The sequence below is a fragment of the Porites lutea genome, chromosome 9, assembly GCF_958299795.1.
Source record: "Porites lutea chromosome 9, jaPorLute2.1, whole genome shotgun sequence".
Taxonomy (NCBI): Eukaryota; Metazoa; Cnidaria; class Anthozoa; order Scleractinia; family Poritidae; genus Porites; species Porites lutea.
In genome coordinates this window covers 30122679-30139472 of record NC_133209.1, presented here as the reverse complement: position 1 = coordinate 30139472, position 16794 = coordinate 30122679, and the positions used below count along the sequence as shown (strand labels likewise).

The window sequence follows — 16794 nt, the reverse complement described above, 5'->3', positions numbered from 1 at the left end:
ATGGGGGGAGAGCCCTGGGGACTAAGTGCTCCGCCCAAATGGGGGGAGAGCCCTGGGGACTAAGTGCTCCGCCCAAATGGGGGGAGAGCCCTGGGGACTAAGTGCTCCGCCCAAATGGGGGGAGAGCCCTGGGGACTAAGTGCTCCGCCCAAATGGGGGGAGAGCCCTGGGGACTAAGTGCTCCGCCCAAATGGGGGGAGAGCCCTGGGGACTAAGTGCTCCGCCCAAATGGGGGGAGAGCCCTGGGGACTAAGTGCTCCGCCCAAATGGGGGGAGAGCCCTGGGGACTAAGTGCTCCGCCCAAATGGGGGGAGAGCCCTGGGGACTAAGTGCTCCGCCCAAATGGGGGGAGAGCCCTGGGGACTAAGTGCTCCGCCCAAATGGGGGGAGAGCCCTGGGGACTAAGTGCTCCGCCCAAATGGGGGGAGAGCCCTGGGGACTAAGTGCTCCGCCCAAATGGGGGGAGAGCCCTGGGGACTAAGTGCTCCGCCCAAATGGGGGGAGAGCCCTGGGGACTAAGTGCTCCGCCCAAATGGGGGGAGAGCCCTGGGGACTAAGTGCTCCGCCCAAATGGGGGGAGAGCCCTGGGGACTAAGTGCTCCGCCCAAATGGGGGGAGAGCCCTGGGGACTAAGTGCTCCGCCCAAATGGGGGGAGAGCCCTGGGGACTAAGTGCTCCGCCCAAATGGGGGGAGAGCCCTGGGGACTAAGTGCTCCGCCCAAATGGGGGGAGAGCCCTGGGGACTAAGTGCTCCGCCCAAATGGGGGCAGAGCCCTGGGGACTAAGTGCTCCGCCCAAATGGGGGCAGAGCCCTGGGGACTAAGTGCTCCGCCCAAATGGGGGCAGAGCCCTGGGGACTAAGTGCTCCGCCCAAATGGGGGCAGAGCCCTGGGGACTAAGTGCTCCGCCCAAATGGGGGCAGAGCCCTGGGGACTAAGTGCTCCGCCCAAATGGGGGCAGAGCCCTGGGGACTAAGTGCTCCGCCCAAATGGGGGCAGAGCCCTGGGGACTAGGTGCTCCGCCCAAATGGGGGCAGAGCCCTGGGGACTAGGTGCTCCGCCCAAATGGGGGCAGAGCCCTGGGGACTAGGTGCTCCGCCCAAATGGGGGCAGAGCCCTGGGGACTAGGTGCTCCGCCCAAATGGGGGCAGAGCCCTGGGGACTAGGTGCTCCGCCCAAATGGGGGCAGAGCCCTGGGGACTAGGTGCTCCGCCCAAATGGGGGCAGAGCCCTGGGGACTAGGTGCTCCGCCCAAATGGGGGCAGAGCCCTGGGGACTAGGTGCTCCGCCCAAATGGGGGCAGAGCCCTGGGGACTAGGTGCTCCGCCCAAATGGGGGCAGAGCCCTGGGGACTAGGTGCTCCGCCCAAATGGGGGCAGAGCCCTGGGGACTAGGTGCTCCGCCCAAATGGGGGCAGAGCCCTGGGGACTAGGTGCTCCGCCCAAATGGGGGCAGAGCCCTGGGGACTAGGTGCTCCGCCCAAATGGGGGCAGAGCCCTGGGGACTAGGTGCTCCGCCCAAATGGGGGCAGAGCCCTGGGGACTAGGTGCTCCGCCCAAATGGGGGCAGAGCCCTGGGGACTAGGTGCTCCGCCCAAATGGGGGCAGAGCCCTGGGGACTAGGTGCTCCGCCCAAATGGGGGCAGAGCCCTGGGGACTAGGTGCTCCGCCCAAATGGGGGCAGAGCCCTGGGGACTAGGTGCTCCGCCCAAATGGGGGCAGAGCCCTGGGGACTAGGTGCTCCGCCCAAATGGGGGCAGAGCCCTGGGGACTAGGTGCTCCGCCCAAATGGGGGCAGAGCCCTGGGGACTAGGTGCTCCGCCCAAATGGGGGCAGAGCCCTGGGGACTAGGTGCTCCGCCCAAATGGGGGCAGAGCCCTGGGGACTAGGTGCTCCGCCCAAATGGGGGCAGAGCCCTGGGGACTAGGTGCTCCGCCCAAATGGGGGCAGAGCCCTGGGGACTAGGTGCTCCGCCCAAATGGGGGCAGAGCCCTGGGGACTAGGTGCTCCGCCCAAATGGGGGCAGAGCCCTGGGGACTAGGTGCTCCGCCCAAATGGGGGCAGAGCCCTGGGGACTAGGTGCTCCGCCCAAATGGGGGCAGAGCCCTGGGGACTAGGTGCTCCGCCCAAATGGGGGCAGAGCCCTGGGGACTAGGTGCTCCGCCCAAATGGGGGCAGAGCCCTGGGGACTAGGTGCTCCGCCCAAATGGGGGCAGAGCCCTGGGGACTAGGTGCTCCGCCCAAATGGGGGCAGAGCCCTGGGGACTAGGTGCTCCGCCCAAATGGGGGCAGAGCCCTGGGGACTAGGTGCTCCGCCCAAATGGGGGCAGAGCCCTGGGGACTAGGTGCTCCGCCCAAATGGGGGCAGAGCCCTGGGGACTAGGTGCTCCGCCCAAATGGGGGCAGAGCCCTGGGGACTAGGTGCTCCGCCCAAATGGGGGCAGAGCCCTGGGGACTAGGTGCTCCGCCCAAATGGGGGCAGAGCCCTGGGGACTAGGTGCTCCGCCCAAATGGGGGCAGAGCCCTGGGGACTAGGTGCTCCGCCCAAATGGGGGCAGAGCCCTGGGGACTAGGTGCTCCGCCCAAATGGGGGCAGAGCCCTGGGGACTAGGTGCTCCGCCCAAATGGGGGCAGAGCCCTGGGGACTAGGTGCTCCGCCCAAATGGGGGCAGAGCCCTGGGGACTAGGTGCTCCGCCCAAATGGGGGCAGAGCCCTGGGGACTAGGTGCTCCGCCCAAATGGGGGCAGAGCCCTGGGGACTAGGTGCTCCGCCCAAATGGGGGCAGAGCCCTGGGGACTAGGTGCTCCGCCCAAATGGGGGCAGAGCCCTGGGGACTAGGTGCTCCGCCCAAATGGGGGCAGAGCCCTGGGGACTAGGTGCTCCGCCCAAATGGGGGCAGAGCCCTGGGGACTAGGTGCTCCGCCCAAATGGGGGCAGAGCCCTGGGGACTAGGTGCTCCGCCCAAATGGGGGCAGAGCCCTGGGGACTAGGTGCTCCGCCCAAATGGGGGCAGAGCCCTGGGGACTAAGTGGGACATTATCTTTTCAACTTTTCCCTTGTTCAGAAAGAGGTAATTCATAATTTTAAAATCACATTTTGGTCACGTGACTAGGTACGAACTTACTCATTTTAAGAAAATTGTGCGGGTTTGGAAATCTAAATTGGTATAATTTTGTTTAAGATATGACCCATTAATGGTTTGTCGAAGGCACAATCATATAACTTTCATTTTCATAAAAACGATGTCACATGTCCTCTTAGTGGAGAAGTTTCATTTTTTGTTTTTTTTTTCAGCGGTCAGTTTTTTCCAATTAGAACGTCATGTAAGGCGTAGCAGTGTTCTCGTTTGAAAGAGACCAGTGATGGCGGAAAAATAATGAGCAAGAAAAGGCAAGAAAATTGGCTTTTATGTAATTTATGTGGTAGACTTCTCTATTTTTGCCATCTCAATGAGCACTTGGTGAATTGTACTCGGGATTCGGAAGCAGAGTGCTCTCAACCACTTTCTGACCACGCTTTCATCCAAGATGGCTGCCTCCACGCCGTTGTTGCCGAGAAGAATATATCAACAATTCTGTCAGGTTAGTTAACCTAGAAATAGAGCTAAAAGTCGTGAAGACGCAACTTGAAATCGTCTTCTTTACTTTTAGGCTGTTATTTTAGTTTTTGTATTCAAGACAGTTTTGGCACAAGGCTAGTGAAGTAAGTGCCACTAGGCAATCGCCTGAAGGGGGATTTTTTAAATTTAGCATTGATAATCAAGGAAAACCTTGTACCGTCACTTTCAAATAGCTTTGGGCAAAGCCAAAAACTAGGTATCTGGGAACCTTGAGATACGAAGTTGCTTAATTTATCATTGACGTTAACTTTTTATGCCCAACTGCTTTTCCTCTTAACACCACGTGCAGTTTCCTAGCATTCAATTCAGTTGAATCGCTGGTCTTAAGTCCACTCGCCTGTAGATTACTTGACAGGTTTGGTCAGGTTACACCACTGTACAATAACTTGTTTGTTGAATCGCCTACCTTGTATGATCAGTGTGTCAGTTGTATTTCTTTGTTTTTGATCATGTGTTTTGTTCTGTATGAATCATGGCTGAAAAATGCTTAACCAGCAATATGGCAGTGTTTACTGGTTATTGGATTGTTTTCTCAAGAAGTGCAGAGCTAATTTATGAAATCAGAAATTGGAGGGAGGGTTTACACTCTCATTTGCAGGTGTACAGTTCCAGGTCAGTGCAGGTTTAAAGGTGTGGATGGAGGTACAGGTAGAGGTTGGCTGTGCATGTGTAGTCTGATGACGTCTTTTATAGTTTGCCAGCCTCATACTGTCCTATAACAATTAATTGGCAGAAATGATTGAAAAGAGCAAGCCAAAACATTTTGAAGACTTAAAGGTCCATTAGGTTCCATCAGATACGTAGAAATGACTTCGATTCGGTAGGAGGTATTTTGCAGAATGCTGAACGCTGAATGCAGAACACCAAATGCCAAATGCCAAATGACTCTGAGTTTAGTGGTTGCCGTTCGCAAACTGAGTGAATCAGGTTCCATTTAGGGTCATTTAACTTGGAAAAGGGACCTAAAACTTCGTTAACTGAGTTTGCTAACCCTAATCACACTAATTTTCAGAGTCATTCAGTGTCCTGCAGTTCACTGAACGCCAAATGCAGAATGCCAAATGACTTGAAGTTTAGTGAGTCAGGTTTTGTTAAGGGTCTTGATACTTGGAAAACTGAGCTGAAACTTGATTCACTTTGACTTAGTTTCCTAACCCTTAACACCAAACTTCAGAGCCATTAGGTGTTCTGCATTCAGCACTCTACATGAGGGGTGACATGTGAAAAATTAAACTTCAGAAAATCGTGGGGAATGTACTAGGTAAGCTTCAAAAATTGTACATGACCAGAACAGTCATCTAGAAATTTTTAGCTTTCCTCAAGCTACAGAAAATCCTAGGCCATTTTTGCTTCTCCATAGAGATATATTACAGAAAACTGTTTTCAGGTGCCCCTGATGAAATTGCAACACAAACTGCAATACCATGGGTCAATTTATTAAAACTTTTACAAGTGTAATTTCCAACTGTAGCTTTTGTTTTAAAGTATGGAAACAATAGCCACTTGTAAATTACAGTGTACACCTGTAAAAGTTTTAATAAATTGGCCCCATAATGATGTTATCAGACAGTGCACCTACACTCTCGCACCTGAACTTGCACCTGCATCCACACCTGCAGACCCTCACTCACACCTACCATAAATGACCTAATAGATGCCTGGGGCATGTCTCTAAATTAAGGGGTCCGAGAGGGGGCATTTAGTAGTTAGGAGGCATTCTAAAGACGGAGGCATGAACGGGTAAATTTAAATTATCTATTTTCTCTAACAGATAGTAAGTTACCACTGTCCTCTAGAAATGATATTATACTGCTTAACAGCCATACAATGAAGGAATGCCATCTGCCTATTGGCAAAAGGGTGTTGGTAAAGTCAGAAAAGAAATCTCAAAAGGTAAACACTTGGAGTTTCTTAGTTATTACATGAATAATATTATAGAGGATAATAATTATTATGGTTGAAGATATAGTTGAACAGCCTCCTATAAAGAACCACCCAAAGTTCAAAGATTTACAGATGTACATAATGTAGTGCTCTCTCACGTACATTGTAACATATGATGTTGATGTTAAAGTCGGCAGAAATCATACAACATAAATCCTTCATATTTTAAGTATATTGATTTTATCATTTTGTGCTCCTTTGAATATGGGGTATATACCGGTAATTATATTGTCAAGTTTTTCAAACCTTTCAAAAGCAATTTGTTGATTGACACATAGTGTGTTGTCTGTAGTTACTGTACTATGTGTATTACATAACCCAGAGTATGTAAATAGACTTATTAATAATAAGTGACAACATTGAACTAAACATACATAATATGCATTATGGCTTAATAAAAACTGGATGCATAGATTCTTTTTGAAAAAGTCTTTAAGGATGAACCTATTCTTGAAAGAGATTCCCTGTTGTTTGATTCTCATAAACGGCTACCTCTCATGGAGGACGAGAATAGTGCAAGAATGGTAGAGTAATGTAACGGAGGGATTATTTGGGTGATTTTGATATCAAAAAAATATACCGTACACACAGGATTGTTCTCTTTCAATGCTTACATCCTTTCTTATTACTTCTGGTTGATGCCTAGGAGATGATGGAAAGAAAACTGACCTCATAAGGCTCAGGCTCTAATGCTCTCCAGCCGAGTATTCCTCAGTAGTGTCTATCATGTAATGTAGATGTCAGACTTCCTCTTTGAGCCCTCTTATGTGTAGGCACCCATGTTATAATCAGCTGTAGCGCTGGAGAAAAACATGTCTAAAAAGTGCAATTGTTCTGTTTGGAATGGTACTAAGTGGTCACTTTTACCATAAATTTTACTGTGGGTAACCAGCCCTTCCAGGATTTTTTTTTTAAGTATGCAATTCTCTTGGTTTAGTTTATTAAACACCGTGAAATGGTTTCATCGTTCATTACTCCACAAACTTTCCAACCCAAGATCCCATCTTTCTGGATCAACTCCCTCCTTGGTATGAATAACATGATTTGTCTGTTTTCTTCAGATAGTGTGCCTGGTATGGCCCGCTTCAGGAGTATCACCTGAGTGTAAGTATATACTATCACATACAAAACTCAATACACCTGCTGTGTGCACAGTTGTCGTGGTTTAAATTTTTCTTTGTCTTCAGTTTCTCAAATCATTGTCCTATGAGAGAAGACGGGGCAAGCTTACATTTATTTTTGTGACGCCGCGATCTACCATTTTTGGTTTTCGTGAATCATGATGTACTGAAAAACTGTTCTGTGAATTGTAATTTTGAAAGTAATTATAATTATTAAGGACTGTGCTTCAGCAGTGCCTGGTGGCCCCTGGTGCTTAACTTTTGCACCTGATGTGTGACTAGAAAATGTTGGACTTTTCATAGAAATCATATCCTGGGTGCACTGGATTTCACGTTCAGAGCACTGGGCTCCCTTCAATTTCTCTTGATTATAAAAATGTTAAGCTGAGCCAACTAGTATATAATCTCAGTATCCCTTATAGGTATTCTTGCCAAGTTTCACTTTTTTCTCAAAATGACTTTGGTTTGAGTCTGCATGTAGTTTTATTGTTTTCCATTATTTTTTGACGTATTCTCAGGACTAGTTTTTTGAATATTTTGATTTTTTTTTTATAATAATGAAAAAATTTTTATTGACAACAATACTAACTATTAAAATCCTATTTACGATTAATTTACTTGAAAAAAAGAAAAAAATATTCATTCAAAACAATATTAATTTACAATTCCTGTCGATTTTAAAAAGCACTTAATTTAGCTTAGAAAGAGTTCATTTAACTAAGAAAAATTTATTCAAATTGAAAACATTTCATTTCAATAAAAGAAAACTGTCAGCCTCTAAAATTCAAAAGTTTCTTTCAACTGTTTAAATAAAATAAAATAAAATAAAATAAAGACAATTAATAAAGCATCTATAGCTGTTGAGTCTAGGGAAGTCCTGCTTGATCCTTCTCTATTTCTAGATCCCTGTCCTTAACATCTAAGTTCCGCCTTATCGGGGTTCTCGATCCCCTTAGGCATAGGAGGGCGCTTCGCAAAATTGCAAAGGACACTTTCGCCCTGACCCATGAAATTGTTGTGGCGTCGTAGCTCTCTGGCTTTTTTGAATATTTTGATAGGTTTACTTGAAATTAGATCAGGAATGTCTAATTTTTCACTCTACACCAGTGTAGAATTTGATCTATCTAAGATTATTTTTATCTTTTCAAGTTTGTAAGGTCTTCTTTGTTCATAGTTATCAATATTAATTTTCTTTTGTTTTGTATTATATTAGGTTGTCCAGCATTTTTTAAATTGAGCTTTTAGCTTGGATGATTGAGCAATCACTGAGTAGCTCTTTCAAATTGAATAAGTTTTTTCTACCTCTACTTCTTTCTATAGACTAGATCTATTCAGGTCACTTCTGAGTTCAACGTCACTGGTTAGACTAGCTCCTTTTGATATGCATTAATAGTGGACTTTTGGCATCTATATCTTTTGAGGAAATCTCAAAAAACAGTTGGCTAAGCTATACAATCATACACTGTAAGCAGAGTAAGGTTATACTGCTATCTTACTATTTTTGTAGGTGCTGTTTTAACACCACTGTCTCTTCTCAATGGCCAGGTATGAAGAAAGCTTTGTTTATTGTTTTATGGCTTGAATTGTTTTGTTTCCAGTGATGATCAGTGTTTACTATATTTACATAATTATTTGCAATATTATCAGCGTGCAAAGAAAGTAGTGTCCAATAACCATGGGCCAGTGGATTTTGCTTTCAGGCTAGTGAATTCGGTTCTTAACCCTTTCACTCAGCCAGAGTGAATGTTGGAGTCCCTTAAGGTAGTTATGACTTTTGAGTCTGTGGACAAAATCCTATGATGTGACCATTCAAATGAAAACTCTCTACTTGTACTTTTAAATGGTGCTATTTGATTCCAAAATTTTGGAAAACCAAATTTGGGAATTTGTTTTTACTTTTGCCCTTGTTCACACTTGGCACTGAAAGGGTTAACTTGCCCGATGGGCAAGTGATGTTTTTTGAGAAATTCAAATTGATGGAGAACTGTGGAATCAATTCTGCTTGTCAAAAAGCTTTTGGGGCTAGTTGAAATGACGTTTGAGCTGGTAAATGCTAGCTTCAGCTTGCCCGAATGGCAAGCGGGAAAAAATGATTTTCTTTCCACCCTGATTATACACAAACCTTTGGAGCTATAAATATACACAATGTACACTGTAACAGATAAGAAGCAGCTGTTCAAAGGTACAGTTGTACTATGAATTAATTTTTTCGTAAGGGCTGGTAAAAATAGAGGATATTACATGGCTGCACGGGAATACGAATTTTATCTTCGAGTGCTGAAAGTATCTCTCACGAATGAGCGAAGCGAATGAGTGAGAGATACTTTCAGCACTCAAAGATAAAATTCGTATCCCCAAGCGGCCATGTACTGTTCTGTTTATTTTATAGATACTCATGAAATTCCTACATAAAACACAACCTTTTTTTAAATTCATTTTCGAAACAGCAAAAAAGTGCAATAAAGTGGTCACCTATGGCAAAATGTCTGTCACAAAAATGTTATGAAACTTGGATATAAAGTTATAAAGGAGAAATAAAGACAATAATAGAGAATAATAGAGCGGGAAGCTCTCTTGTAATTGGCTAATCATGTTAGTATCCATGGTGACACCAATATCCTCACACGTGAAAGATAAAAATAGTATCTTCACTGCACGCGATGAAGATATGATTTTTCAGTAAAAGGAAAAATTCTGGTATTTTGTCAGTATCTATATAATAATGATGGTATATTTATATTGTCAGTAGCAGTAGAGGCTGAGCGCTTTATAATTTTTCCTCCATACAGGATGGGCACTTATTCGAGTTGGGTGCTAATTTAAGTTTGGGCGTTTAATCAAACAAATATGGTAATTAATAAATAAAAACTATAAAAGAAATGATTTTGTTTTTCTATTAGTTTACAGTGGGAGATATCATCAGCATTATTCCATTAAAACAACTCTGTCTGCATGCTGCGCAAGTGGAACTTGAGTTGTGGTGAGATATAAACTAACAAGCAAATTATTTCAGTATGTGATTCATGTAACCGTACATAAAAAACAATGTATTTATGTTGATTTGTATCCTGCTTTCAGCGTTGCTGTTGAATTTGATATAAACCAGCTGTTTATTGAATATTGTCTCCATGAACTAGGTAAGTACAAACAAAAATTAAATCACCTCTGACTACATGACCTTTTGCAGTACCTTAAGTGTTTTTTTTTTTTGGCTTCCCCAAAATCCCTGAACCCCCACTAGATTTGCTCTGCTTTGCTGTGCCTGTTGTCTTGGGTTCTTTATTTGTTGATCTGATATTGTAAATTACACTCATTTATCAGGCAACCACTTTGTTTTTCCTGGACACAAAGTACAAGTTCAGTTCTATGGCAAACAAAGACAACTTTTAGTTACATCAGTAAGGGGATCCTATCCCACATCTAAGAAACCAATTTCTTCAACACAGTCTTGTGGTAGTACAACTGTGGAACTTGAAAACCATCTGGAAGCTTTAAAGCTAAACAGTACTTCAACAGACAATACACAAGTGGTGTTGTCTTTTTCAAAGGATGACGATTCTATACATAGTGAGAAAGTCACATCTACTTGCCGACCAAATAGTCATGAGAAAGATTTCGGCAGAAGTGGAAGTAAAGCAGAAACTATAGGATTGAATAATCAAACTCAGCAGCTTGAGGTGGAGTCAAGCATAGAACTTCAATTTCAACAATGTAATCAAGATGGTAGTCAATCAGTATTTTATTACATATCTCCTGAAGAAACACAATTATTAATTCATGCACATGGATCAAGTCATGGCAATGATAATGACTCAAGGACAAAAGTGACATTTGATTCCATCGGAGGACTACAGAAACAGGTTAAACTAGTGCGTGAAATGATTGAGCTTCCATTAAAACACCCAGAGATGTTCACAAGTCATGGTAAGTATTGTGGATAATATTCAGTTTTTGCTATGAGATGTAACCTGCGGGAAAGCTTTGCAGGGCCCTCTCCCTCCTGTTTTGCCTCATTGCCAGAGTGCCCCAGGGAGCCTGCTTGTAGGCTAGTAGGGTGCTCTTTTTGGTACTTTCTGTTAAAAGTAAAATAATTATATCCCTGGCATAATTTTTTTTGCTTGCTACCCTGCGAGCAGATGTTTTCCAGATGCATGGCTTTTAGAATTTGTAAAGGCATTCACTTACCTTCTGACAGTTGCAATGCTAAAAGCCGTTGCCATTGAGAGAAAGGGTAGCTTTTTTGGTATGTGAATGATAATGAGTTTGAACAAAGAAAGAGAAAATTTAAACCAAGGAAAACAAGAAAATGAACATTTACATCATCTAGCATTAATTTTATTGCAGTTTTTTAAAACATTGTTGTTAGAATGTTATTTTATTAGCAGTTAAGGTGGTCTTATGAGGAACACCAGTTGACCAGCGTAATAGATTGCTAATGTGATTTAAATGGCCAGTGACCTACAAGTGCGTCCTGTTTAGCTGTCAACCTAAAGTTAATGTAAGAGTTTTAGAACTACTGCTATTTTTTTTTAAGGTAAGGTTTACTTGGGTTAGCAACAGTAACTTGAAACCGGGTAGGCACGAAAGTTAAAGGGCCGGAGGTCTTTGCTTTTATGTGCGTTAGCTATTTTCTCTCTCTTTGTTTTAAGTTGACCAAAAGACTAACTACTTCCTCTATACATTCCTTAGAGTCTAGCTATTTTTGTGTGACTTTTGTCATTATTACATGTGTTATTTATTTCAGGCATCCCACCTCCACGTGGAATTCTGCTGCATGGTCCTTCAGGTACAGGGAAAACCCTTATTGCAAAAGCTGTGGCTGGGGAGTCTGGTGCACACTTTATTTGTATCAACGGCCCTGATATTCTAAGTAGGTCCGTAATATCATCTCAATCTATTTAACAAGAAGATTCCATGTTGTCATGCACCTGTTCAGTTTTAGATCACAGATGGCAGCATAATGTGGTAAGAACCAAAAAGTGGCACACGAACTACAAGCGAGTGTGCCACTAATGTTTTTACAACACAACTACATGCTGTGCTGGACAAAACAAAGAAAATAATTTTCTCCTAACTTCATCCGCGTGTCTGTACGTAAATTGATCATAGCTAATAACGTCCAATAACAGTGCCTGTAGTACATGTATTCATTATACCAAGATATGTGATTGTTAGCTTTTCTGCTCTTGCATCTTAAAAAGAGTTATTTTTACAGTGAAACCTTGTTATTATGACCGCCGAAGGGCCAAGGAAAACCTGGTCAAATTATCAAGGTTTCTGTCGGTAACGCTGACTTGAGTTCGTGAAGTTAGGTCGGAGCAATTTAGATTTCTGGGAAACTGCCCACCTACCCCTCCCCTAAGTCATCATTTTGCCCTAAGTGAGAAGTGAGTGTTAATGTTAGCTTAGGGGAGGGGTAGGTGAGCAGTTTCCCAGAAATCTAAAATTGATCCGTCAGGTCCACAAGATTTATGGTCATAATTCCAAAGTGGTCATGTCAATTAGCCTGCGAACCGCAGACGTATTTCCGGTCGTCGCTAACCGGATGCTCTCGCAGGTGACATGTCAATAGAGTGGTCGTGAGGTTGATGTCCACTGTATAAACTTTAAATCAAATTTATGTATCGCATTCAAAGCAATTCTTTCAATTTTTTCCTGACAGGTATTACGGTGAGACAGAGGCTCGTCTGAGGGACATATTCCGCGAGGCCCAGGAGAAGGCTCCTAGTATTATATTCATAGATGAGCTTGATGCTTTATGTCCCAAGAGGGACAAAGTACAGAACGAGTTTGAGAAGAGAGTCGTGGCCACCTTGCTTACCCTTATGGACGGAGCTACTTCAGCTGTAAGTTGACCTTAAGTCAGCAAGTAAATCCCAACACTTTTTGTCTCAACCCATCAGAAGCTCTACCCAGTTCTGGGTAGTAACGCTCCATCAATGTTAGCCTGCGAGCAAGCTCTCCTATTTGGGCGAGTGAAACGAGTCTCGCGAGAACGCGCGAGCGAGCGGCGAAGCCTCGAGGGGCAGAGGAAAGCTTGCTCGCAGGCTACATCAATGTTGAATTCTCTACGCTCGTTTCTCAGTCGTCATAATTTTCGCGAGGACACCAGTGGTGGCGTCGCGAAATGTCGGTTGTTTTCTCAGGCAAACCTGTACATGAAACATCGCTTTGTCTCGTTTTTTTTCTCCTAGAATTTCTTATCTGGTCACGTGCTTGTATTGGCGGCCACCAACCGGCCAGACGCCTTGGATCCAGCCCTCCGCAGACCCGGGAGACTGGACCGAGAGATTGAGATCGGCATCCCTAATGCTGTTGATCGTGAGGATATTCTGAGAACGCTTTTGAGGACTGTGACACATAGCCTCACGGAGGAGGAATTTGCCAGGTAATAAATAAGGGATGTTGGATAAGAATTAGATGTATTATATGGCTGGTTTCACGCGCGCGGAGCGGGCAAGATGAAGATAATACTGCATTCTGATTGGCCGCTTGAGCGGACAAGAAGGGTTCATCACACCCGTTTCACGCAAAACAGATTTTGCTTTGCCCATATAATAAATCCTTTAATGACTAACTTGAGCTTATTCGCTCAAGATGACTTAATGTGTCCTCGTTCTTTTCTTTTCTTTTTTTTTCCGCGATATTAGAGTCCTTTAGATTCTAAGACAAGGACGACTATGAGAACGCGATTTTATTAATACTAAGTAGTGCGCGCGCGTGAACCAGCGTCAGTTTGGCGGGAAAACGTGATAGCCGTCGTCATTCTTCTACGAAAATTTCGTAGTGGCGGAAACAGGTTATCAAATGTTAGACGTTTTACGATTCTGCCCTCGGGAAAGGGTTTAACCTACTTCAATAAAAATAACTGTGCTAACTTTTCTGGTGAAAAAAATACAATGAAGTTTTCCGAGCCAAAAACGCGAACCAAAAAAACTTTGGCCAGTATACAACCATCCTCACCAAACAAGCTTGGTCAATAACGAATTTGTCTGTGCTTTTCACATTGCACGTGTCAGGGCTGTCAATAATAGTTTAGATCTAAGTACACATAAATAAATGTTAAACATGTTGAACTCAAAAATTCACAAACTTAACCCAGCCCCCTTATAAAATTATATATTATAACTTAAAATAGTCTTGTATTTCCTTTAAGAGATTAAGTACTTCTGGGTTCGATAGGGGTCGATTGTAGGTGGTTAGTACCTTGCTCGAGACCATATCCTTCAGCTAAATTACTCAATAACTTATGCCCTCTCAGCACCCGGACATGAGTGCACCTATAACGTCTATCATACTCTAAAGCTTGTCTGTTTTCTTTGACAGGTTTGCAGAAATGGCACATGGTTACGTAGGAGCTGATCTTGCTGCCGTGTGTAAAGAGGCGGGGTTAAAGGCATTCAAACGCTGTTTAGCAAAGCAGGAGATGACGTCATCTCTTAATAGTACCGTCGACGAAGAGACTCTCAAGGATAGCCTTCTGGTTACAAGAGATGACGTCATCGCCGCGTTTGCGCAGGTTGGACCCAGTGCTATGCGAGAAGTTGCCATCGATGTTCCTAAGGTGGGTACCCTTGAGTGTGATTGAACCTTGCCGGGTGAGAGTAGCTTGATATGAAACACGCGCATTTCACTGTTTCCTTGTTTGTTGTGACTAAGACTAACGATCAGAATGTCAGTTTTAGTTTTTTCTATGCAGTTTTTTAGTCGCTGTTCCTTTAGTCACAAAGTGGCAATAAGAGAGTTGAGAGAAGTGCGATACTAGCTAGCCACATGATAGGCCTTGAATTGGCACGGAAGAAAAAGGGGAGTGTTAACTTTCCCTCACTTTACACTCACCTTGTCTGTCCATGTTTGCCTTAAACTTTCTTTGTGTTGCATGTATCACACAACGGCACTATTCCTGTCGATCGTAATATACTTTTTTGCAGTCTTGATTTTTAAGTTCCACTGTATTGGTAATCAACATATTTTGTTTTGTTGTTAACCATATTTTAGGTTCGTTGGGATGACATTGGAGGAAACGCTGTTATCAAACAAAAACTAATGCAAGCAGTGGAATGGCCCCTAAAACACCCAGAGGTGAGGATAACAACCTACCCACCCCTTCCTTTAACACTTTCACTTTAACACTTTCAAGGGGGCAAGGGCGGCGCAGTAGTGAGAGCGCTCGCCTCTCACCAATGTGGCCCGGGTTCAAATCCCGGCGTTGACGCCATATGTGGGTTGAGTTTGTTGTTGGTTCTCTCCCTTGCTCCGAGAGGTTTTTCTCCAGGTACTATGGTTTTCCCCTCTCTTCAAAAACCAACACTTCCAAATTCCAATTCGATCTGGAACGCACGGACACGTTTAAACGAGTTCATGTGAACTCTTAAGTGCTTCGTGGGTAAAAAAGCCATTTACAATTTTTTTACCTCATCAACGAACGGAATAACAAGGCAAGCCAAACACAGCACTGTGAACTTTCCCTTATACACTTTTCAAACAGCGCTGTGGGGACTGACCCTTCCCCAGTTGTCTTTCTTCCCGCTTGGAAGATGCGCGTGGGAGAGCCTCCGCCGCGCCTTGTAGTAGCCTCCCGTGGCCTTTCCTTGACCGCCTGCAAATGATAAGACGCGGGCTGGGGACAAGTGAGGAGTGAGGTCTGGGTAAGATTATATTTTCTGCTTCTGTATTGCAAAATGTGCAAGGAAGGCAGTGCCAACTTATGTGAATCTTACCGTTCAGCCAGTCAGAAAACATAGATCGTTAAAGTGCTTGCCCGGTCGGTATGCTAGCTCGTGACCATCAAATTGCATGTTTTTGATTTGATTTGATCTTTTTGCAGGCATTTAAGCGGCTTGGTATCAGCCCTCCAAGGGGAATCCTGATGTACGGACCTCCAGGATGCAGCAAGACCCTTGTAGCACGAGCGTTGGCTACAGAGAGTGGACTTAATTTCTTAGCCGTGAAGGGTCCTGAGCTTTTTAGTAAATGGGTTGGCGAGTCTGAGAGAGCTGTCAGACAGGTTAGCTTTTCCTAGTTCGACGTTTGAACGGGCCTTAGTTTATCATCCAAACCACCTTCTTCAGACAGAAATTTCAATTGCTGGCCTCGCTCTTAGACAAGCTAGAAATCGAAACGTCGACTTTTTTCATTTTTTTCCTCCTTTTTTTCTCCTTTTTTCAGTGTGGTGGCTACCTTTCTTTGTCAACTCATTTGATAAAGATTGTGTCGTTTCCTTATGGTTCGTTTGAGAAAGATAAATAAATAACGATTTGCAGGTAGCACATCCACGTAGTGGTTCTTCGTCTACCTGAAAGTGTAAGTTAACCACATTTTTGTTCATTTTCTTGCCAGGTTTTTCAAAAAGCCCGAGCAGCAGCGCCCTCCATCGTCTTCTTCGATGAAATAGACGCCCTTGCAGCTCCTCGTGGCAGCGGTGGAGACAGTGGCGCCTGCAGCGTGTCAGATCGCGTTCTAACGCAGTTGCTAACAGAATTAGATGGTGTTGAAACGCTTAAAGACGTCATAATGGTGGCGGCAACGAATCGTCCTGATATGATTGACAAGGCTTTACTCCGCCCTGGAAGAATAGACCGAATCATTTATGTTCCACTCCCGGATACAGAAGCTAGAAAAGAAATTATTAAAATTCAGCTTGCCAAAACTCCCCTCGGAAACGATGTAGAGTCGCAAGATCTTGCAGAAAGGACAGAAATGTATTCGGGCGCTGAAATTTCTGCTTTGTGTCGCGAAGCAGCGTTAGCTGCGCTACAAGAAGACATTGAGTCGTGTGAAGTACACAGGCGACACTTCGATTCAGCTTTTATGGTAGTGAAACCTAGAACTTCCCGGGAGTTGATTGAACTTTACAAAAGATACCAGAATGAAAGTGGCGTTCATTCTATTTAGTATCTTTTTAAATAAATAAAAATGATGTTTTTAATGTGGCAGTAGCGCTAACTGGACCAATGGCCTGCGCGCCCAAGTCCCCTTTGAACAGCTGATTCTATACAAGGAAAGGATTACCGACACCCCTTTTACCTATTATTCTACATTGTATATCGGTGTATTACAGATATCCGTATTAATCGGGAATGTTTACTTTTGCAAACGTGCAAAAGGTAAC

At 44.3% G+C, this 16794-nt stretch overlaps 1 protein-coding gene across 1 annotated transcript; it reads left to right on the top strand.

Annotated features, from left to right (window-relative positions):
* The first annotated feature begins 3346 nt into the window (after positions 1–3346).
* On the top strand, positions 3347–16611 carry LOC140948393 (ATPase family gene 2 protein homolog A-like). The gene is made up of 14 exons (XM_073397628.1): positions 3347–3580; positions 5390–5511; positions 6624–6666; positions 8191–8228; positions 9584–9663; positions 9762–9820; positions 10005–10607; positions 11428–11557; positions 12346–12529; positions 12878–13071; positions 14010–14247; positions 14682–14765; positions 15511–15690; positions 16023–16611. Exons 1-14 carry the CDS (start codon positions 3376–3378, stop codon positions 16575–16577), a joined length of 2715 nt encoding a protein of 904 aa, XP_073253729.1. The 5' UTR covers positions 3347–3375; the 3' UTR covers positions 16578–16611.
* Positions 16612–16794: the final 183 nt, after the last annotated feature.

What these genes read in the sequence shown, in the direction of transcription:
- LOC140948393 (XM_073397628.1), top strand. Translation starts at nt 3,376, where the DNA reads ATGAGCAAGAAAAGGCAAGAAAATTGGCTTTTATGTAATTTATGTGGT. An exon ending in ACGGAGGAGGAATTTGCCAG is followed by an intron (nt 13,072 to 14,009) that starts GTAATAAATAAG and finishes TTTCTTTGACAG; the next exon opens with GTTTGCAGAAATGGCACATG. An exon ending in GGCCCCTAAAACACCCAGAG is followed by an intron (nt 14,766 to 15,510) that starts GTGAGGATAACA and finishes ATCTTTTTGCAG; the next exon opens with GCATTTAAGCGGCTTGGTAT.